The sequence below is a fragment of the Bos grunniens genome, chromosome 22 (assembly GCF_055505025.1).
Source record: "Bos grunniens cultivar Pamir isolate PY7600 chromosome 22, Bosgru_T2T1.0, whole genome shotgun sequence".
Taxonomy (NCBI): domain Eukaryota; kingdom Metazoa; phylum Chordata; class Mammalia; order Artiodactyla; family Bovidae; genus Bos; species Bos grunniens.
The window spans coordinates 60,928,871-60,950,658 of NC_141186.1; the positions used below are offsets into that span (position 1 = coordinate 60,928,871).

At 61.8% G+C, this 21,788-nt stretch overlaps 1 protein-coding gene and 1 long non-coding RNA gene across 18 annotated transcripts in view; one reads left to right on the forward strand and one right to left on the reverse strand.

Moving 5' to 3' along the window:
• The window catches only part of SLC41A3 (solute carrier family 41 member 3), a 23,667-nt gene extending 2,431 nt beyond the window's left edge, over positions 1-21,236 (reverse strand). For 2 of the 17 annotated variants that reach the window (XM_086369007.1, XM_086368999.1), the window contains exons 1-10: positions 18,611-18,675; positions 15,872-15,963; positions 15,711-15,754; positions 5,983-6,090; positions 5,159-5,230; positions 3,106-3,250; positions 2,534-2,680; positions 2,185-2,329; positions 1,664-1,743; positions 452-586 (exon numbers count right to left, since the gene is read on the reverse strand). In XM_086369007.1, the coding sequence (XP_086225133.1) occupies positions 452-586; positions 1,664-1,743; positions 2,185-2,329; positions 2,534-2,680; positions 3,106-3,250; positions 5,159-5,230; positions 5,983-6,090; positions 15,711-15,754; positions 15,872-15,923 (928 nt within the window). In that variant the 5' untranslated portion in view covers positions 15,924-15,963; positions 18,611-18,675. Of the gene's footprint in view, positions 1-451; positions 587-1,663; positions 1,744-2,184; positions 2,330-2,533; positions 2,681-3,105; positions 3,251-5,158; positions 5,231-5,982; positions 6,091-11,395; positions 11,911-15,710; positions 15,964-18,610; positions 18,676-20,946 lie in introns of those variants that run through there. The other 15 variants (XM_086369008.1, XM_086369002.1, XM_086369000.1 and 12 more) reach the window with 12 other exon arrangements.
• LOC147348794 (uncharacterized) lies at positions 18,154-21,788 on the forward strand. Its single transcript, XR_015151974.1, has 2 exons — positions 18,154-18,249; positions 19,287-21,788. It is a non-coding gene; the product is annotated as an uncharacterized LOC147348794 (long non-coding RNA).

Consider the following 21,788-nt stretch of genomic DNA (forward strand, 5'->3'; position numbering starts at 1 on the left):
AAGCCTTATTTAACCGTATGATTGTTAAAAAGGATCTTTAAAACAAAAAAAAAACTTACAAAGGGAAAAGATAGGTGTTACTATCGGCAGATGGCGTAAAAACTCAGGAAAATGCGCTGAAAACTAAGAGCTACACATGTTTCCCCCCAAAGCTCTGTGCTGTGCCCTGACCCCCAGGGGTGGAGTCACAGGTGACGAGGTTACGGGGTGACCCCCCAAGGGCAACCCCCACCCCGGGGAGTGCTGGTCCCTGCAGAGGCGTTGGGAGCACGTCTGCGCACGGGTGGCTGGTCAGACAGGGGGGGGCAGACGGCCCACCTAGGGGCCTGGACAGCATGCCTGGGGCGCAGGGGCCTCCCCTGCGCTGGGGGTCGGGCCTGGTGACACAGACTCCAGTGATGCCATCCTTGAAAGAGATGACCACGTGGTCCCTGGAAGGCCCCGGACGCACCTGAGCTGCAGAACGTGGAGCAGGGGCTGGGCCAGCACTTCTTCATCCAGAGAGGCAGCACCCCGGGCGTGCCCCACAGGTGCAGGTGCGTGGAGATCCGGCTGGTCTGAATGGCCACCAGGTTGCCACCAACACCTGCAAGGCAGCCCGGTTTCCCCTCCTTGACGTCTGTCTCGGAGCTTGTCCCTTAAGTTCAGCTTCTCCAGGAAGCCAATCCAGCACTTGATTTCCTCTCTTTGCCTCACACCTGACCACATGCCTCATCTGGCTGCAGACTAGGCGGCCAGGACCTCGCGAGGGAGGCATCCAGGCAGCAGCAGGGTCCCCTTGACAGGGCGCCTCTGAGCGAAGGGGGCATGACCAGCAGCCTCGGGGTTCAGTGGCTGATGGCCAGGTGCAGGGGTGGGGATGGAGGGAGGGAGGGGTGGTCTCAGGGAGCTGCTGGAGGAAGGATCCAGACCGCGGGCACGTCTGAGGTAACATCAGGGCCAGAAGGAGAGGAGACGGGGCGGGGCGGGGCAGGGTGCACGCTGCTGAACTGAGTTTGAGGGGCTCCTGGCATTGCCGGAAGCTGAGCGTGCCGGGGCCAGAGGCCACTGGGCTCCTGCGGGCGCAGGTCGGGGTTGGCCCCCAGCCACGGTCCCTCCCCTGTTCTATCGCACCAGCCCTGGAGGACCCCTCCCCGGGCCTCCCAGGGTGGAGGCCCACTGCCTGGGCTGCTCCGGAGGACTCCGAGGACGGCTGGGGCAAAGGCGCCTGCAGATGGAGCCCATGTGCACTGGCTGCGCCCTTCACTGCTCCCCACTGCCCAGCTGTCTCCCGGTGGGGCCTGGTGCTTGGCCCCCTGCAGATGCTGAGCGGGGCCTTGGGGGCCTCCAGGATGTGAGCCGGTACATCGCAGCCTCACTGCGCAAGGAGAAGACAGGAACCTGGGCTTTTAATTGTAAATGTCTGAAAATGTTTCAGTGCCATCAGTGAATCTAAAAGGGAAGCCAGGTGGGGCCACAGATGCCAGCAGGTGGGTCTGGGTGATGGCCAGCAGGCATGGACTCAGCCCTGGCCCTGGTGCTCCGAGGGCAGCAGTGCCCCAGGGGAGCCCCTGAGGACCGCAGCCTGGCCTCCCAGCTGTGTTCAGGGCCGAACCCAAAGCCCCGTGGTCACCGTTCTCCCAGCCCCTGGCCGCCAAGCCCCAGTGATGGCCACAGTACCTACCACACATGATGGGAGCAAAGACTGCCATGCCTCTGAACTGCGGCTGGGACAGGGTCTTGTTCAAGATGAGCCCCCCGAGGCTGCGGGCAGACGGCAGACGGTTAGCGGCACGGGCGCCCCCCACCCTCAGCACACAGGCCGCCCCGTCATCCCCAACCCGGCCTCTCCCGCACCCTCTGAACCCCCGTGTGCATTTCCACCTGCGTCCCGAGTCCCGCCTGTCCAGGACGCCCAAGGAAGATATCACCCCCTAAGAACACCCCGGACCCACCCCAGGCCCCCGAGCGGGCCTGGATGTGCTGACTCCCCAGAGACGCTGCCAGGGCCTGGCCTGCGACCCCGCGACCTCCGCTCCCCTCCCCGCGAATCAGCCAGGAACGCACGTCAGAGAGGAGCGGGGCGCCCGGGGCGCGGACCCCTCCGCCCTGAGGGGCCCACCAGCGGCCATGCAAGGGGACGGCGCCCACAGAGCCGCGGTCTTGGGGCCCGGCCCGGGGCAACGGACAGAGAGGAAGGCGCACCTGCTGACGAGCATCGCCAGGACGATGGGGAACCAGCCGAACTTGAGAATCCTCACGACGGGCGGGTTCTGCTTGGCGATGAGGACGCAGGCGGGGGTGAGCGCCGCGAAGCCGACGCAGACCAGCGGCGTCAGGTACTGGCTGTCTGCGGGGGAGCGGGGCGGAGCTGGGGTGGGCCCCGCCCCGGCCCGCGGGCGGCTCACGGCTCTGCCCCCACCTCCCCGGAGCCTGGGGGCTGCAGCCTGCACTCTGCCCCCACTCCTGACCGCGGCCAGCGCTGACCTCGGCACTTCGGGTGCCTGCTCCCACCACCCACTCAGCCGGCCGGGACTTCAGGCCTCGGGCGCACCTCTGTGTCTGTAGAAGAAGCTGCTGACCACAGCCAGCAGGGAGAGTGTGATGAGGTCGCCCAGGCTGGCCGCGATGGGCGTGGCGATGTTGTCCGGGTTGACCCCCAACTTCCGCGCGCCGACCACGATGCAGACCATCACCGTCCCTGCGGGCGGGGGCGGTGAGCGGGTGGAGGCCGCCCGGACCTCACTACGCCCACCCAGCCGTTCCTCCGCAGGGTCAGGCCCTCCGGGCTGCGACTCTGCCTTGTAGCTCCTGCGCTTGACAGCGGAGCAGCCCCAACACGGACATCCCTGAAGCGTCAGGCAGGTGGTTCCGGGGCTCCAAACCCCTGGGGACCTTGGGCCTCGGGGAAGACCCGAACGCAGGTCCTGGGAGGTGCCACGGCCTCGAGGGAGGGGTCTTGAGCCCGCAGCCACAGTCCCCGCCCCTCCCTCCAGGGGCCGCCTGCACTGCGCCCCGCCCCAGACCCCAGACCCCGCCCAGGCCCAAGATGTGCGGGTCCAGGTCACGGTGGGCGTGAAGACCGAGATGCACCCCATCCCCTGCAGGACCCCGAGGGCCACTCACCCAGGGCGCAGGCCGCCAGGGAGGCGGTGAGGACGCTGCTGGCGCACAGCACCTGGGCCTCCACCACATCCAGCCCCTGGCCCGAGGCCAGGCCCAGCAGCAGGGCGGCCACAGCCGCCAGGAGCCCCACCACGGCAGCCTGCACCTAAGGGCGGGGACCAGGCTGAGGCAGGCCCTTCCCTCGCCCGGGAGTGGCGACCAGCACCCACCTCAGCCCAATGCCCGGCCCTCCGCCCCGACCTTCCCCAGCGTCCCGTGTTTATCCTGGGTCAGCTCCCCTCTCGAAGGTCTGACCTCCAGAAGCACCCCCATCCCCTGGGGCCCCAGGACATGCCCTGGCTCGTACACAGAATTCCAGCCAGCATTCCAGGATGGCACCCGACAGCTCGTTTTACAGTCAAGTGTCACCAAAACGAGTATGTGTGCCAGGACAGCTGTGAGTTTTGAGAAAGAAGATGGAGTGGCATCTCATTTTGGCATTTTCATTATGAGTATGTGTGTTAAAGCTACAGGAACGAAACCTGGGTGGCTTGGCAGAAAACAGACCAACAGGTTGGCAGGACAGAGCAGGGTCTGGGGAATGACTCGTGAGTACATGACCGTTCACTGTGATAAAGGCGCATTCCCATCAGGATGGAGTAAACAGGGTAAGAGAAACCACACATTTGCTTGGGGAAAGGAAACGATTCTGACTTTCGTCATTCACACACATGTACCTGAACAGGAAAACCTAAGCCGAGACATGAAAACATGGAATAGTACGTTTCAGCTTTTGGATTAGGGAAGGCCTCCTCCTTCCTACAACATGCCAAACCTATAAAGAAAACTACAGATAAAATGTATGTGAAGTGCCAAGTATGACTTGTGTGACAAGAGACGGCACCAAAGAAGGACCGGGACAGACTGGGAGAAACCACGTCCCTCACGGAACTGGCGAAAGGCTCCCACCAGGGACTTCCCGCTGGCCGAGGGGTGCACGCCGTGCTCCTGATGCGCGGGCCAGGGAGCTAGAGCCATGTCATGCCACAACGAACAGCTTGTGCAGCCCAGTAATTGTTTTAAAAAAGATCCGCATCCAGAACTCGTTGAGACGTCTCATTGAGATGCAACCATGAGTCCGTCTCACAAGTCAAAACCAACCATCACGATAAAAGGGGGATCTGATAGGGTGATGCTCAAGCGATAGGACAGGTGACTCATGGAAAGGAAACGCGCGAGGCTAAGAAACAACGATCGGATCCCCTCTGTGATCCTCCCGGGAAACGTCTAGAGCTGCAGACGGTTCTCACCCTGTAAACTTGCGGGAGTTCTCTTCAGAGCACCCAGTGCAGAGAAGCCTGGAAGTGCAGGCCGCCTCCCGCCCCGCCGCCCAGGGTGATGGGTGCGTGCAGCCGGGCCTGGCCGGGTGGGTCTGCACGGGCCCCGCAGAGCCGGTCCCCAGCGGCTGCACGTCTGTCTGCCAGTGACGTTCCAGGCCGTACCATTGTCAAAATGCCAGTTGTCAAGAATTTTAAATGTGATTCTATACTTTTCTGATAGGATATGCTGAAGTTATCCAAAAAGCTTAATTATGCAGTGTACAGCATCCTTTATGCTTTGATGTTAAGCTTTTTAGAAAAACAGGAGGCAGGACTGCATCCACGCTGTGCTGGGACCGCGTGCCCACCTAGGGCCTGCCTGGAGCAGGAGCAGATGGGATGCTGGTTACGGAGGATTCAGGAGGAAACAGGAAAGCAGAGCCAGTGAGCGTCACTGAGGCAACTGCGACCTAGGCCCTGAGCCGGGGACCCAGGCTGAGCCCCAGCCATGGAGCTCCCCGTGCATGGGGCAGGCAGCCTGTGGGTAGGGGGCGGCCTCGCCTGCGGGCCCGCGGTCCTGCTCCAGGTTCCGCGTGTGGCCACAGGCTGCCCCAGCCAGAGGAACTGGACACAGATGCATCCTGTCCAGAGGCACAAAAGCCCGCCCCGGCCAGAGACTTCGACCCCTCCGTGAGGAAGATGCACGGGTTTGCAGTGACGAGCGTGGAGTGTTCAGGGGCCAAGGGGAGGCTCACCTGCACGAGGGCCAGGTTGCTGCTCACCACCCGGTACTGCTCCCGGGGGTCATCGATCTGCCCGGTGTTGGCCTGGATGGGGAGAGGAGCCTACCTGAGTCCCCTGGGCGCGGCCGAAGGGGTGCCCCCTCCCTGGAGGCCCCGGCAGGTCAGCAGGGGCCCCCTCATTGCCGCCAGAGCAGATGGTCCTGCTGGCTGTCAGAGGGCAACTCGGGCAGAGGGGTGGGGACACGGGCCCCTGGAGACCAGGAGCCTTTTGCCCCGACCTGGGCCAAGTGTCCTGCTCAGGAGATGTACCCAAGCCCCTCTTCTCTTGTGATAAAAAATTCAGGTCAGAGACGTGCTCCCTCCTTGAGAAGCCATCGCCGCTCCCAACGTCATGGCCTCTGCGGGCCAAATTCAAGACAAGAAAAGGTTCAAAGAAACTGCATCTCTTGGTTCCTGTGTACTGAGCTCAGTTACTGAACGCTGACTTCTCACTCGTCTGTTCTTCCCAGTAAACACTCCAGGTTGAGAAAGGATTGACCTTAACCGTCTTTCTCCTTCCTCGGATCCTTTCAGGGTTTTATTTTCAAATAAATTGAGGCTTTAGAGTTCCAGAGTTCGTGAGAGCCCCCCAAACCCCCATCGCCCGGCCTCCCCTGACTCACGGCTCATGGGCCGCAGGTCAGCCCCCAGCTTCGTGACTGCGTGTCTGCACCGCCCAGCTTCCCACCTCCCTCCCGACCCCAGACGTGGGCGTGGCCGCCGAGCGACCTCCATGACCACCCCCGACCCCACTGGGTGTTCAGAGCCTGGCCCCTCGGGCAGGCAGGGTCGCTTACCGCGGTGGAGAGCCTCGAGGCTAGCGTCATCTCCAGGTTGCCCTTCAGACCCACCAGGGGCGGCACCAAGGTCAGCAGGTCCTTCATCTCCGTGAACACCGGCCAGTGCTGCGGGGCCGGGCCGGGCTCAGTCCAGGCTCGCGGAGCGCGCGTCCCTGCCCCGGGCCCACCCCGGGGCACCCCCTCTCCCCACGTGGCTCCCGGGCCTCAGACTGTGCTCCGCGGCCCCGCTGCGGGCTGCTGGTCCTCCTGCGGGACTTTTACTGCATTTTTCTGGAAGGTGCTCCATCTACTGAAGGCTTATTTCACATAGACTGTCGCTTCAGCACCGGGGAGTCACCCGCTCGAGACCTGAGTCCCTGCTGTGACGGCAGTGCCCTTGCTTCTCAGCCCGCCCCTCGCTGTGTCTATGCCCTGGGGACAGAGTTTAGCCCTGCGTTCCTGCTCTGTAACCACCGTCTGACGGATGTCCGCTCTCAGCCTAACTGGGCTCGGCCTGCGTGTCACCACCCCCTTCCCGACCTTCTACAAGTTTACAATCGAAGGGACTTGTTTCCTCCCCCAGGCAGGAAAGCTGCGAAGTCTAATAACTACCTCTCTTCCTTGAGACGGGCGCAGGCGTCTCAGCCCCCCGTGAAAGTCCCCACCTCCGCCCGCCCTGCGGGGACTTGCCCTGTCCACCTGGGGCCACAGCGCCCCCAGGCCGTGACCTTCCACCCCGACCCCCCTCCTGCTGGGGATCTCAGTCCTCCCAAGCCCACCCCCTACCCCACAGGGGGAGCAAGAGCTGAGCTGTCGGCTGCGACCCATCCTCCCCTCAGGGGTCACCCGGACCGGGAGGTGGACGCGGCCAAGGAGGGTCGGGAAGTGGGGTATAGACACGTCTGGGCAGGTGACCTCCGGGGGCTGTGCAGGGACAAAGCCAGCGACGCCAGGCGCCGGCAGGATGGAAGGCCAGGGCCCCGGGTGCCTGGGTCCAGGGGAGGGGCCGGCTCGGAGCTGCCTGGCCTGCAGACCCCCAGGGGGACCCTGGAAGCTCGGGGGTCTGCTGTCCAACCCCAGGGCACCTGCCCCGTGGCCTGACACCTGCCCCGGCCGTAGACATCCCCTGGGCCCCCAGTCCCCCTGGGCTCCACGCCTCCAGCCCCTAGCCGCCCTGTGGCCTTCAGCCGCACGTCCGGGTCACATGGGCCCGAAAACTGGCAGGACGAGTCATTCAGCCCTGACGCCGCCTCCCTGCGGTTCCAGTCCTGTGCACACACGCTCACGTCCCATGGACACACGCAGGAACAGGCAGGCGGGCGGGGAACCCGGGCTATCTCTCAACTCAGCTGGCTCGCCAAACTGGGTGCTCCTTGCAGTCGCCTCCCTCCCGTGCTGGTGCCCGTGAAGCAACATGTGTGTGTTTTAGAACAAAGAGCCGGGACGGAGTCAAGAAGGCTTCGCCCTCAGCGTCTGTATCCTGGCGCCCTGGCCCGCTCCCCTCTGTCCACACGCAGGGTCCCTCACCTGGAGTGTCCGCTGCTGCTCACGCCCCCCAGAAACACCACCCTGAGGCCCAGCAACGCGCCCGCCAAGTCTCCCACCCGCCGCCTCCCTCCCCGCCTCCCCGCTGCCCTGTGTCTGCAGGGCGCCCAGCAGCCAGGACACAGACGCCAGGACGGTGGGGAGGCCTCCGTCTGCTCGGGGCTCAACCAGATACGCTGGAGGAACCGACCACAAGTGGCCTCGTCCACCTGCCCAGCACGTGGCTCACCCGGATCTGAGAAGGGCAGACACTGTCCTTGGGGTTCCCGGTGCCCATGTGCACAGTAAGCCCCAGGGAGGTCTGGGAGGGGCCACAGGATCGGCAGCAAGGGGCCCACAGGGGTGTGGCCAGGGCTTAACCTCGTTTCGTGGGGAGAAACGCCGACTCCCCACTTGGGTGGAAACAGTCTTGGGACGATACTAGCTGACACTCCAGCCCCTCACAGGCCTCAGTCCCCAGACCCCCAAACGGGCTCCTGGCCCCAGATGGCGCGGGTGACCCTGGCCCCGGCCCATCACATGGCCACCTGGGGGCCGTCCACAGGGCCGGCTGTCAGGCCTGAGGCCGGGCGTGCGTGGCTCCAGGCAGCACAGCCTGCACATCCCAGGGCTGAGCCAGGCACACCCCCCACCACGCGGGCTTCCCCCTGGGAGCCCCAAGGCTGCAGCCGGGGGAGGGGATGAGCAGGGAGTGCGGAGCGAGGGAGCCCTCACACACCGCGTCTGCCAAGCGGGAAGAGGGCAGAGGTTGTGATCTCCAGGGCCGCTGGCCCTCCTGAGGGCTTGTGCTCTGGGCCTCCTCCTGGACGGGACCCCAGAGAGTCGGGAGGGCTGTCCTGCCATCCAGCCGGGCTCTTCCAGCGTCCACAGGAGGGTGACCTGGGAGGGTGACCTGGGGGGCAGCTCCAGGGAAAAGCAGGTGGTGGGGACCCAGCTCCAGCTGGCAGCAGTTGAGCAAGGGCACCATCCAGTGGGCACCGTGCACTGGGCTGGGCGGTGGGGATGTCCCGAGAGCCTCGCTCAGAGCCGGGGCCCCCAGGGGGGACGTCAGATGCCCCTCCAGCCCAGGGAGATGGGATGCCACCTGATGTCCCCTTGGGTGACTGGGTGTCAACCCCAGTCGCGTCTGTGCACACAATGCAGTGTCATGCACACGCCACCCCCCCAAGGTGAGAGGTGACCCCCCCACCCTGCATCCCCACCCTACATCCTCACGGACATGCCCAGTGTCTCCATGACACACTCTCCCTGCCTCTGTGACCCAAAGGGGGCTCCTGGAGCTGACCCGGAGCGCACAGACCCCCAAGCCTCCCAGCAAACACTCCTGATGGAGACCCCAGCTCCACATGCCCTGTCCCACCTGGACCGCTGCCATGCTCAGCACCCCGCCCCCCTGCCCCGAGAGGCCCCCGGCACCCTCGGGCCACCAGGCCAGCCTCATGACCCTGCCCAGCTCACAGGCGGAGAGGCTGAGGCAGGGACGCCTGATCCCCCTCGAGAGGAGACAGAGGCAGGATTTGAGCCCCCAGGCCCCGCATCCAAGCAGTTCCAGCTTCCAGGCTGGGCGTCCCTGCAGGCCGACCGTGCAAGGGCGTCAGGAGCTCTGGACGTCAGGTGCCCGCATCCCCAGGAGGACCCGCCTGCCCGCCCCCAAGCCCGGTCCCCCTGCCCGGCCCTGGGCCTGTCCTGCGGGGTCTGACGCCTGGCGCCCCTCGTACGCACCTGCACGCGGTTCATGAGCAGCCCGGCTGCCACCACACCCAGGCCGGACAGCAGCACCGGCACCAGGACCTGGCCCACGATGCTGGCAGCGGGCTCAGGGGGCGCCCCCCGGGGCCAGCGGGCAAGCTCGCAGCGCACGCCTCTCAGCCTCCCGCCCTGGAAGCGGAGCTCCAGGCTCAGCCGGGTGACCGCCATGGCCAGGCCAGGACAGCCTCCCCACCCGGGGCGCCCACACCAGGCTGTGTCTCCCAAGGGGTCCACGCGGGCGGAGCTGCCAGCCTCGGGGGTGGTCCTTACCACCCCTCGGCCAAACCCGGAGTGAACGAGTGGGGAACAAAGGCGGCAACTGAGCCTGGGCCGCTCCTGCCGTGCACCTCCGCGGGCCAGGCTCTCCCCGCTGCAGGGGCCGCCGTGTCCACGGCAGCCTCCCCGAGCTGGCCGCCCACGCAGACACTCCCTGTCCCCCCGGAGCGACCTTGATGGCGGCCAGCTGCCCGGCCCACGCTGGCCGGGGCTGCACCAGGGAGCTGGGCCACGTGAGGCCAGCCTGGCTGAGAGCGTACGGGACCCGCCCCCCAGGCAGCTCCGAGCCCCTGAGACCTGTCACCCCTCAAGATCCAGAGGCCGCATCCCACGGCCACTCAACCCCCGTGTCCGGGGCTTAAGGCCACAGTGAGGCAGCACTCACAGAAGGAACGTGGCCCTGCTCTCCCGAGGGATGCAGACCCGGAAGGGGCTTCCAGGGCCCAGGCTCGTCCTGACATGGTCAGACCAGCCCCGACCCCGACCCCGACCCTGAGGGCAAGGGGGTCCTGACATGCAGAGAATGAGGGTCTGCCGTGCCTCCCACAGGGGCCGGGGCAGCGTCCAGGCCTGGAGGCAGGCTCAGCAGGGTCAAGGCCACAGGGCACAGAGCCTGGACCTGCCCACGGCAGGCCTGATGTTGGCCAGAGGGGTCCCCGGGGCCAGCCAGGCCCACGCCACGGAAAGGGGAGTGGAATCGTGACCGCAACGAGGACAGAACGCCGTGCACCGCGACTCGCAGGGTGAACGGTCCGCCGTGACCCCGGCGACGCCTCGCACCCTTCACATGCACACAGGCCACAGCCCGTCCATTACCAGACCCTCAAGACGTCCCCGGGACGCCCGCCAAGAAAGCACGGCCTCCAAAGGCCCTGAGATGGCTTGGCCCACAGCCACCCCCAGGGAGCAGCCCAGGGGGACCAACCCTCATCCAAGGTTGGTGCCCCCCGACCCCGGTGACCGCCTCTGAGATGAGGGTCAGCGTGTCCACATGGGCAGGGGGTTGAGAGTGCGGCACGTTTCTAAGGACAGCGGGGCAGGGGCTGAGTGTGAGGCCACTGTGTTCAAGACAGACCCCTCTCGGCGGGCTCTGTCTGGACACTGGCCGCCCCAGTCCCCAGGCCGGCAGCTGGACCGGGCCCCCCGCAGCCACTAGTGACCACTTCTGGCCCTAGCACCTCCTGTGATGTCTTTCTAGTTCTGACCATGGTCCAGCGTCATAATCCACCTGTAATCCTGCACCGTGGGCCTCTGAGCCACTCCCATCAGGACAGAAGATGAGGAAAAAGAGCTGTTTGCGTGTTTCTTACAGGAAGAGGCCCCCAAGGGAGCACATTATACATCGTTACAACAACGCTTCTCATTTTTGTTCAAAAAATAATGAGAAATGAACACACACACACAAGCAGTTAACAGTTCAGAAGGCTATACACCAAGATGCTAAAAGTGGGTGTGCCTTTGGGGGTGGGACCCTGAGTGACCTTATTTCATAACTTCCTGCGCATCTACCGTGGCTGCTGGCTTCTAGGAACCATCACACACACTCCACTAAACACAAATGAAAGGAGCCCTTGTGTGCGGGGAGCTATTCCTTTCCCGGGCGGCCTGGGAACAAGACGTGTCCTAACCCAGGAAACCAGGAATGTAATTCCAGCAGGAGCTCAGCTGGACTCCGGGTGGTGCTGGGCAGCAGGAGGAATCTGGGTGACCTTGAAGGGTCCTGCCCTCCTTGGGCCTCAGACTGCCGCCCCAGCCCCCCAGGAGGGTCTCAGTCCCCTCTGTTCAGAACCTCCCAGAAACGGGAGCCCAGCCCCCAAGGGCCCAGAGCCATCGTGTCAGAACCACCCCGCCCCCGACTCACCAGCGAGGGCGATCGTCTCGGGGTCCTCAGTGGGGACCGCCTTTTCCCAGGAGCACAGCCTCCCCACAGCCTCCCGTCCTCAAGGTCACCTTGAGCCCGGACTGGTTCTGAGCAAACTGGTCACTCTTAAAGGCCTGAATGCCCCCAGTCCGTGCGGACCCAGTGGTCAAGGCGGTCATGTTTTCAGTAACAAACAGGAAGGTGGTCTTCATTTCTGCTTCCGCCGTGGCCAGCCTGGCCCACCTGTGAACTCGCGGGACCGAAGCCTCCAGCATGCCGGCGGCCTACTCCCTCATCCGAGGCCTCTCCCCCGGCCCCCTGCCCAAGGCCACCCAGCCGCCCCCACAAGGCTGCCGCCACCCAGCTCCGCCCCCTTGTTCCCCCGGAGCCCAGGGGCCCCGCCCGGACCCCGACCAGCCCGTGGCATCAGACGGGCCAGTCACCCCTCGGGGGAGCCGGGCACATATGCCTACAAGCCTGCCCCCCAGGCAGCTCAGACTCCTGAGCTCAGCTCTCACAGGCAGGACCCTCCCAGGCCTGGGGAGTGTGGCTGAGAAACAAAGACCTCCTCTGCCCAGGGTGGGGGGGCGGCCACCCCCGGGACGCCCTGACCCTGACCCAGCTGCTTTCCGCTGACTGACGAGATCCCGACATGGTGAAGGCCCTGGGACGGCCCCGGGACGGAGGCCAGCTGCGTGGCCACCCTCCCTCTGAGAGCTTGGTGTGGCCTGTTCTTAGTCCTGGACAAAAACAGACAGCCTCACCGTGGACGATGACAACCCTGCAGCTGGCATTCCATCCAAGGGCCCACACCCAGCACCCGGGACTGGGGAGACGCTGACCCCCCAGACGGCAACCCCTAAGTGTGCCTGCTGCTGGAGGTGCGGTGTCCACGCTCTGCCCAGTGCCCAGCTCAACAGCCTCTCGGGGTCTTGCCCTTCATTTCTCAAGGTCAGCCCGCATCTCCCGGGGGGCCTGCCACCACCTCTGGCGTCACCACCAGCCAGCGATGGGAAGATGCCGGTCCTCGGACGTGTCGTCAGCTGGAGGTGACGCCACTGTCCGCCCACGCAGTTGCCCTGCCCTGGAAACCGCATTCTGGGAGACGCCAAGTTTCCTTCTGACCCTGCCCACATGAGCTCGGGTTTCCTGGGACCTGCCGCGGCTGAGACTGCCCTGAAACAGCGGCGGGAGTCAGGTGCTCGCGGCGATCCAGGGCCTGGAGTCTACCCACGAGGTGGCAGAGAAGGCACAGTAATGGGAAGCCTGGGGAGGTCTGTAGCAACCCAGTTGGGCGCCTGAGACGGGCCAGAGGAACACGACAGGGGTGTCAAAGTCTCTCTGTGGAGCTATGGTTCTGGGGTAGGTTCTTACACATGAGCACGGCACTACAACCCGGGTGGTCTGAGACCTGCGGCTCCAAGTACAACTTATAAACTGGCGTGTGTGCAAGGGATTTACATCTGTGTGTGTGAACATACAGATGTGCATCCACGCGTGTACAAATACACATATGTACGTGATCTGCACACCTGCGCGTGTACCTGCTCGATGATATTATATTGGTATGAACACGTGATGAAATAGGCTTTTTGAAAATCTGGGATAGAGAATAAGACTGCAGGGCAGGCGAAGAGGCTGGCGGCAGGGCGTGGGGAGGAGGGATTTTGCAGGGGAGGCCTTGGGGGGCGCTTCGGGGCGTGGACGCCCCCTGGTGCTGACTCACCACCGGTGTGAGAAGCGTGTGGGGCTGGAGGGCACCAGGTCATGGAAGGAAGGAGAGGGCAGAGGGTCTGGGGCTGAGTCAGCCGGGGGCAGAGACTCTGGCATCACAGAAGCCCTGGTGAGGCCTGACGAGTTCCACGAGGAGTCTGAGGGGCAGCTGGCTGCCATGGGGACCTGGACAGGGCCCGGAAGGGCCACTGAGACCCCTGTGGTGGGGACAGCAGGTAGTGGAGGGAAGCGGGGGGCACGCAGGATGGACAGTGGGGACTGTGGCCCCGGAGAAGGCAGTGACCAATCACTGTGGCCACGAGGGGACATGGGTCCAGCATCAAGAAGGGTTGCCAAGGTTTCAAGAGCAAACAGGGGTCTGAATCTTTATGTGGCACCTCCTGATTTTTAAGTGTTGGTTTAAAAAATGTTTGTATGTGAGAGTTGGACTATAAAGAAAGCTGAGCGCCGAAGAATTGATGCTTTTGAACTGTGGTGTTGGAGAAGACTCTTGAGAGTCCCCTGGACTGCAAGGAGATCCAACCAGTCCATCCTAAAGGAGATCAGTCCTGAATGTTCATTGGAAGGACTGATGCTGAAGCTGAAGCTCCAATACTTTGGCCACCTGATGCGAAGAGCTGACTCGTTTGAAAAGAGCCTGATGCTGGGAGGGACTGGGGGCAGGAGAAGGGGACAACAGAGGATGAGATGGCTGGATGGCATCACTGACTCAAAGGGCATGAGTTTGAGTAAAGTCTGGGAGTTGGTGATGGACAGGGAGGCCTGAAGTGGTGCGGTTCATGGGGTCGCAAAGAGTCGGACAAGACTGAGCGACTGAACTGAACTAAAAAAGTTTAAAGCACCAGCCTCACCGGCTAAGTCGCAGACTAGGACTCAAACCCCGCCTGGATCCAAATCAGTGAAAGGCAGGTCAGGTTCCCTGGGCAGGGACCTGCCACAAACAGGAGGCAGGGCCAGCCCGCCCCATCTGGCCACGCAGGCCCGGGTTCCCTGGGCAGGACCTGCCACAAACAGGAGGCAGCGGCCAGCCCGCCCCATCTGGCCACGCAGGCCCGGGTTCCCTGGGCAGGGACTCTGCCACAAACAGGAGGCAGCGGCCAGCCTGCCCCATCTGGCCACGCAGGCCCGGGTTCCCTGGGCAGGGACCCTGCCACAAACAGGAGGCAGGGGCCAGCCCGCCCCATCTGGCCACCCATCCCAGATGGTCTCTGTTCTCAGCTCCTTCCAATCAGCAGAAATGACCTGGCTGCTAACGGCTTCAGGGATCCTTAGGAACCACGCCCTCCCAGGGAGAGACTGCACTGATGAAGGAACGGGGCTCTGACAGTCAGAGAACAAGAGAGGGGTGGCGCGTTGGCTACTTTGTAGTCTGGTTCCTAACTGTACGGTGGTCTGTTAGGGTATAAACTGAGGGCCCTGCCTCCCCTCAAAGACTGACCACAAGAAACGTCAGCCCTCAGGGAGTGATAATCAGAACAGGAGCGGACACTTGATGGCAGGGTCAATTCTGAGAGATTCCAGTGGGAAAAGGAGAGGGTGGGATGATTTGAGAGCAAAGCACCAAAGCACACACAGTGCTACACGTGAAACGAAACCAGCGAGAGGTGACGCACAGAGCAGGCCCCCCAAGCCGGCGCTGTGACGCCCTCCAGGATGGGGGCGAGGGAGGCAGGGGCTCAGGGTGGAGGGGACACGGGTACGTGCTGTGACGCCCTCCAGGATGGGGGCGAGGGAGGCAGGGGCTCAGGGTGGAGGGGACACGGGTACGTGCTGTGACGCCCTCCAGGATGGGGGCGAAGGAGGCGGGGGCTCAGGGTGGAGGGGACACGGGTACGTGCTGTGAGTGCTCAGTCGCTCAGTCGTGTCTGAGTCTTTGCGACCCCATGGCTGTAGCCCACCAGGCTCCTCTGTCCATGGGGATTTCCCAGGCAAGGCTACTGGAGTGGGTTGCCATGCCCTCCTCCAGGGGATCTTCCCAACCCAGGGATCGAATCCAGGTCTCTCACATTGCAGGCGAATTCTTTACCAGCTGAGCGACCGGGGAAGCCTGGACACATGCATACCTATGGCTGATTCACACCAATATATGGCAAAACCCATCACAACACTCTAAAGTGATCATCCTCTAATTAAATACATTAAGTTTTAAAAGAATTGGGGAGGCTGATAATGGGTTGACGAACAAGTCTCTTGTTTTTCAAGAGCATGTATACAAAGCACTGACACCAAAGGCCGCCCTCCCCTCTAAGCATAGAATCTTGCTTGAACATGAAACAGAGCTGAGAGAGAAAGAGGCGGCACTCTGACACCATTTAAGCACCTGGATCATGCCAGGCCTGAAATCCAACCCCTCAGCTATTCCAATTATATGAGCTAATGATTGTCTTTTAAAGTGTACCCTGGGTCAAAGTTCATCTCTGTCGTCCGCAACTGAAAGACTCCTGCCCAAATGATAGAGAAGTGGTGTGCAAGAGCAGAAGGCCCCGCCCCTGACCGCAAGCTGGACAGTGCGCAGCGCCTCCTCTCCAGGCGGGCACTGGACAGCGCCTCACCCCCAACACCCCCATCTGTCCCCTCGTACCTGGAAATAGTGCAGAAGGATGCCTGCTCCAGATAGCCCTAGGCCTGCAAACAGGAAGGGCAGGGTCACCTGGCTGCCGATGGACCAGGCGGTCTCCCTGCTGAGCTCGGGCCCCGGGGGCGTGGAGGCCGCCCTCTGGCTGTCGGGGCGGCTCCCTGTACCGAGGGCCTGCAGCAGCCCCAGCTCCTCCGGCCGGCGCTGGCGGGTCTCCATGGCGGCCACAGGAGCACAGCTGAGCCCTGACAGCCTCAACCTGGGGGCACAAGCGACAGACGCAAAGGTTGGAGAGAATGGGTAAGTCAACAAGCCTGTGGCTGACCAAGACAGACAGACTCAGGTCTTTAGGAGGGAACATTACTTCCAAACTTAAACATTTTTAAATAATTATGAGGGAATCGTAGGTATGCTGACAAATTAGAAAACCTAGATGAAATGCACAAATTCCTAGAAACATACAGACTAACTAAAACAAAACTTTTAATGTAGAAGACCTATAACAAAAGACTGAATTAGTCATGAAAATACTCTCATAAAGAAAATTCCAAGATCAGACGACTTCAGTGGTGAATATCAAGCACGCAGGTTGAAAAGGAAGTAGTGTAACTACCTCCATGTAGAAATGGCATGTGCTGTACATAGAAAACCCTGAGGAATACGTATACACACGCACACACACATGCACACGTATGTATACACAGATGCACACACACAACTATTATAACTGATAAACAAGCACATTAAGGTCGTAGGATACAAAATGGTTAGAAAAAAGTTGTTGTATTTCTATACACTAGCAACAAACAATCCAAAAATTCAGAAAACAGCTGCATCTGCAATAGCATCCAAAAGCATAAGCTACGTAAGAACACATTCCACAAAAGAAGTGTAAAACTTTGACCCTGGAAACTGGAAAATACTGTTGAAAGAAAATGTTATAAACCCAGCAAATGGAAACATATTCCATGTTCACAGGTCAGAAGACTTAATATTTGCTAAGAGGGCAGTATTTTTCAACTGATCTACAGATTCAGGGCAATCCCTGTTCAAATTTGGCCAGTTTTGGTGAAAATGACATGATGATCCCAGACTTCATGTGGAAACGCAAGGGACCCAGAAGCATAAACAGCCTTGGAGGAAAGTGTTCAGAGTTAGAGAACACGCACTTGAGTTCAAGACTGAACCGTGAACTACAGTGCAAAGTCCAGACGACAGTAGGGTAAGACTGGAAACAAGGTCAGTGAGACCCAACTGAGGATCCTGGAGAAAGCCACACACCTACGGTCAGCTGGTTTTCAACAAGGAGGCCCGCGCTATTCAATGTGCAAACAAAAGTCTTTTCGACAGCCCCCGGTGCTGAGACGCCACGTGCACAGGAATGAGTCTGGATCCTTACCTCAGAGCATACACAAAACTAACTCAGAGTGGGTCAGAGGCCTCAGCTAAGAGCTAAAACCGTGAAACAGAGGAGAGCATAGGTGAGAGCACAGGGCCCTTGGATGAGGCTCTGGTTCCTTAGATGTGACGTTCAAAGTGCAAGAGACCAAAGAAAACTTAAGTAGAATGGGGCTTCATCAAAATGTCAGAGTTTGATATTTCAGAGAACTCAATCAAGACAGCGAAAAGACCACTCGCAAAATGAGAGGATATTTGCCAATCATATATCTGATCAGGGTCTGGTTTCCAGAATACAAAATGAGCAGAACACAACAATAAACCCAACTTAACTCTGGCACTGAATTCCCCAAAGAAGATTACACAGCAGCCATAAGCAAGCACATTAAAAGATGCTCAGCACTAGCTGTTTGGAAAATGCAGAACAAAACTACAGGAAGATGCCACTGAGGGTGGCATTTTCAAGGGTGTTCCATGTTGATAAACAAGTCAGCACGCCGTTCCTTTTTAAGGCTGAGTAACATCCCATCGTGTGGCTGGATCACAAATTGCTCAGCCCCTCGTTCCGGCTGTTGGGGCTAATGCGGCCCTGAACATTCTCGGGCAAGTCGCTGTGTGGACAGGGGCTTTCTGTCCTCCTGAACTGGACATTTCAAAGGGAGATTTTGGGTGATTTTACGTCTCAGCATAAAGTATATATGAATCACTTACGAATTAAGGTCAAGGAGCAGAACGCCCCCAGCCTCCCCAAACCCCGAGCCCCTCTCTGAAACACCGGCTCCCCACCAGTGCCCACACCTCGGTGCCCTGCCCTTAGCTCCCCCAGCACTAACATCAGGTCTGGGACCGGATCACTCACTGGTGCTGTCCACAGCAGGGGGGCAGGGCCACTCCTGACCACTCACTGGGCGCGAGATACTGGACCCAGGAGCTGCCTTCCCACCCTGCTGGCCTCTGCTTCAGGGAGCCCTGGAACCCGGGGACCGGAATCCCAGCTCCTCCTCCCCACACACGCGTGTCCTCGGAAGAGTCACATTTCTGTGCTTCCACAGGGTGGCGAAGAGGTAAGGGAATAAGATGACCTGCATCGCAGGACACGTGGCCTGCCCGCACCCGGCACAAGCTCTCGGAGGCTCTGCGGTTTCAGGTCAGCGCTCTTTATTACGGTCTCAGGGGAGCGCCTGGGGGCCCTTAAAGGCCGGCGGCGCCAGACCCACCCGGGCGCTTTCAGATCCGCGGCGGGGGAGGGGCGCGGGTCTCAGAGCTGCCCGAACGACAGCGCCCCTCTCCCGCTGCGAGCCGGGGGATGCTCGCCTCCCCTGGCCGGGTCCCGCGGACCGAACCTGCAGCCCCCAGCCCTGCCTCTTCCGCGAGCGCGCTGCTCCACCCTCCCCGGGCCTGGACCCGCGTGCTGCCCGCTCCGTGCGCCCCGCCCCGGGCCTCAGAGTCCCCTGCTGCCCGCTCCGTGCACCCCGCCCCGGGCTCAGCTGGCGCAGCGCCGCACTCACCGGATGCCCTCGGCGGCGGCGGGAAGCTGCTCGTCAGGAGGAGCAGCGCGGCCGCCTGGGCCACCGAGAAGGCGGGACGGCGACAGTCTACCCAAGCCCGCCCAGGACCCGGAGTCCCCGCCCCCGCACCGGAGTCCCCGCCCCCGCCCCGCCCAGGACCCAGAGTCCCCGCCCCCGCACCGGAGTCCCCGCCCCCGCCCCGCCCAGGACCCAGAGTCCCCGCCCCCGCGCCGGAGTCCCCGCCCCCGCCCCGCCCAGGACCCGGAGTCCCCGCCCCTGAACCTGAGCCCCCGCCCCAATCCAGGGTTCCTCTGGTCCGGTGCCGCCCTGCCCCGCAGGCCGAGCGGACCAGGACTCGGGCGGGGGCTGGGGGAGGATCGGGCCCCGGGGCGGGAGCTGGGGAAGGGCCGGGCCGCAGAGCGCCTTCCCCATCCTCGAGCGGTGACGCCGGGTCCTCGGGACTCTGGCGCCGAGACCCGCCCAGCGCGGGGGTGGGGAGGGGCTCGGCCGGGGCGGACGCGGGGAGCCGGTCGGCCCGGGGGAGGGGCGTAAGGGCCCGCCTGTCCCCGCCGGCTCGTCCCGGAAGCGCTCGGGAGGCCTGGGCATGCGCTTCCCTGCGCCCTTTTCCCCCCTCTGAATCCCGCCCCCGCACGCATTTTTGTTTTTCCTCCAACAGTCATTTTAAAGCATCCAGCAGACATGTTACACCTGTACATCAATTCAATCCAGTCGCTCAGTCGTGTCCAACTCTGAGACCCCATGGACCGCAGCACGACGGGCCTCCCTGTCCATCACCAACTCCCGGAGTTTACCCAAATTCATGTCCAAGTCGGTGATGCCATCCAACCATCTCATCCTCTGTCGTCCCCTTCTCCTCCCGCCTTCAATCTTTCCCAGCATCACCTGTACGTACTTAAGTCTTTAGTGGATAAGGCCAGTTTTCTCAGACATCCCCATAAAACCAGCATCATATTGACAAAGTTGACAGCACCCAGCGGTTCAGTTTTCCCCGATGGACTCAGAACTGTCTTTTGACCATTGGCTTGTTCTGGCCAAGGTAGGAGGAAGGGTGAGACACGCCCTCCGCCTCAGGGGGGTCTCAGGCGCCACTCACCTGCAGGGTTTCCTGGGAGCATGCTCAGGGTGGAGCCAGAATGGGGCTACCCTCTTCAGGGAGGGGAAGGGTGCAGCCCGGCCCCAGAGTGACTCCCTCAGGGACTGGAGTTTCGGACCTGCTCGCACGGGAAGCCCACCTGCCCTTCGGTGCCGCTGCTCAACCGACCCCCGGAGCACACGGCTGCCCTGCCTCCTTAAGGCTCGGCGGACCCGGGGAGTGTCAGGCGCTCGCCCTCGGCCTTCCTAGCTCCTTGGAGGCGTCTTGGCCACGTCCCTGTGCTATATTAAGGAGGATATTTTTGCCTCTCGCACTGTGAATTCCCCAGGGGACTCTGTGGGTTCATCCTCTGTTTCCCACCTCCAGAAAAGACCTGGCAATGAGAGTATCTGGGAGGTGGTCCCAGGAATCCCTGTAGGACAGTGCAGGTTGGGCAGGCAGGGGAGGCAGCCGTGGGCCCCCGGAGCTCAGCCCTGTCCTGCTGGGATGCTGGGGGCCTCAGAGTACCCCCACCCCAGGCCCCGCACAGCTCCCATCCTGCTCATCCCTAAGTGAGGGCTGGTGTTTACTGGACTGCAGTGCCCTGGACCTTCAGGCCAGGCAGGTAGGTGGCTGCCCCCTAGCAGAGAGCCCTCCTGGGAATCCCCGAAGGTCCCATGGGCCGGCTGCAGAGGTGCAGATGGCATGGTGTGTGCTTTCCGGACATCACCGCTGACCCCCAGGGCCCCTCTGTGAGCTGATAAAGAAACTCGGGAAGAGTCACTGCACTCGCCCAAGCCCACGCCTGGAGAGTCAGAGGCAGGTCGGACCGCTGTCTCCACCGGCCAGCTCTGTGGACAAATTCAGGACCTAGGTGAGCAAATGCAGGACCACCCTCTGGTCACCCAGGGTCTAGCTGAGAGGTGACTGCTCCGTGGGTTATCTGGCTTTGGTATTCAATTCATATCACATGTATATATGAATCAGTAAAATTCTCAGGAATGAAATTTGTTCTCTGATGACCCTGAAAACATGTCAAGGCCCTCGCATTTCCCACCTCCACCCATGAGGAGACAGGCCTGCTCTCCAAAGCATCCCGCGGTGCTGGCTCCAAGGTGGGGGGGTCAGAGGTGGGGGGGGGTCAGAGGTGGGGGACCCCTGCCCCTGCCATAAGGCTTCCCAGGGCAGGCAGGCAGGGGGTTTTCTCCACCCTACAGGCCAATTCCCAAGCAGGAGGACTTACCTGCTAGCAGTAACAGGGACTCAGGTGTGGCTGAACTGCAGGTTCCTCCTCGAGCTGGGGTGTCAGGAGCGATGGTCCGGCTCCCAGGACCCAACCTGGGGAGCTGCGGAGGGAGCAGCTGCCGGGAAGACACCCCAGGGCCCTGGACCTGAAGGATCGAGGTGACAGAGCTGCCACTAAAAATAGTCTCACAGGTCTGGCTGACTTCGTGTTGCAGAGAGGCTGGCAAAGGAGGAGACCTGGGGTCAGTGAGAGCCTGTCCCCTGGCGCCACCCCAAAGGCAATGCCCTGGTGTGGAGGTTGGCAGGGTGTTAAAAAGATGAATGCCAAGTGGGCTTGTCCTACATCGTCAGTGTCAGCATCTGTGACAGTGTGATTTATTTGTAAGACACACACTTGATTTTCGTCTGCAGTTCCCAGCAAAGAGCTCCTTAAACCCTTGGAATTCCCTTTGGTGAGCAGGATGAAGGTGTTTTTTGTCCTGCAGATGAGGTGACTCCGGAAATCTTACCCAAGAGGAGGGGCCACCGGCTGCCAGGGGAGCCACCATGTGACCAGAGCTCAGAAGAGGGTCCCAGCCCCTGGCCTTCGGGGAGGGGAGGGGCTGGAGGTGTGATCAGTCGCCAGAGGCAAGTCAGTTATGCTCGGGAAGGAATCCTCCAGGGAAGCCCCAAAGGAGGGGCCCAGAGAGCCTCCGCAGGGGGGAGACTGCGAGAGAAGGGGGGGCCTGGGGAAGGTGTGGGAGCTTGGGATCCTCCCACCTGCCACTGTGTCTCTTCCACCTGCATGTTCCTGAGTCACACCCTTTTATTAATATAAGGAAAAAACCTCCGATCTAGCAA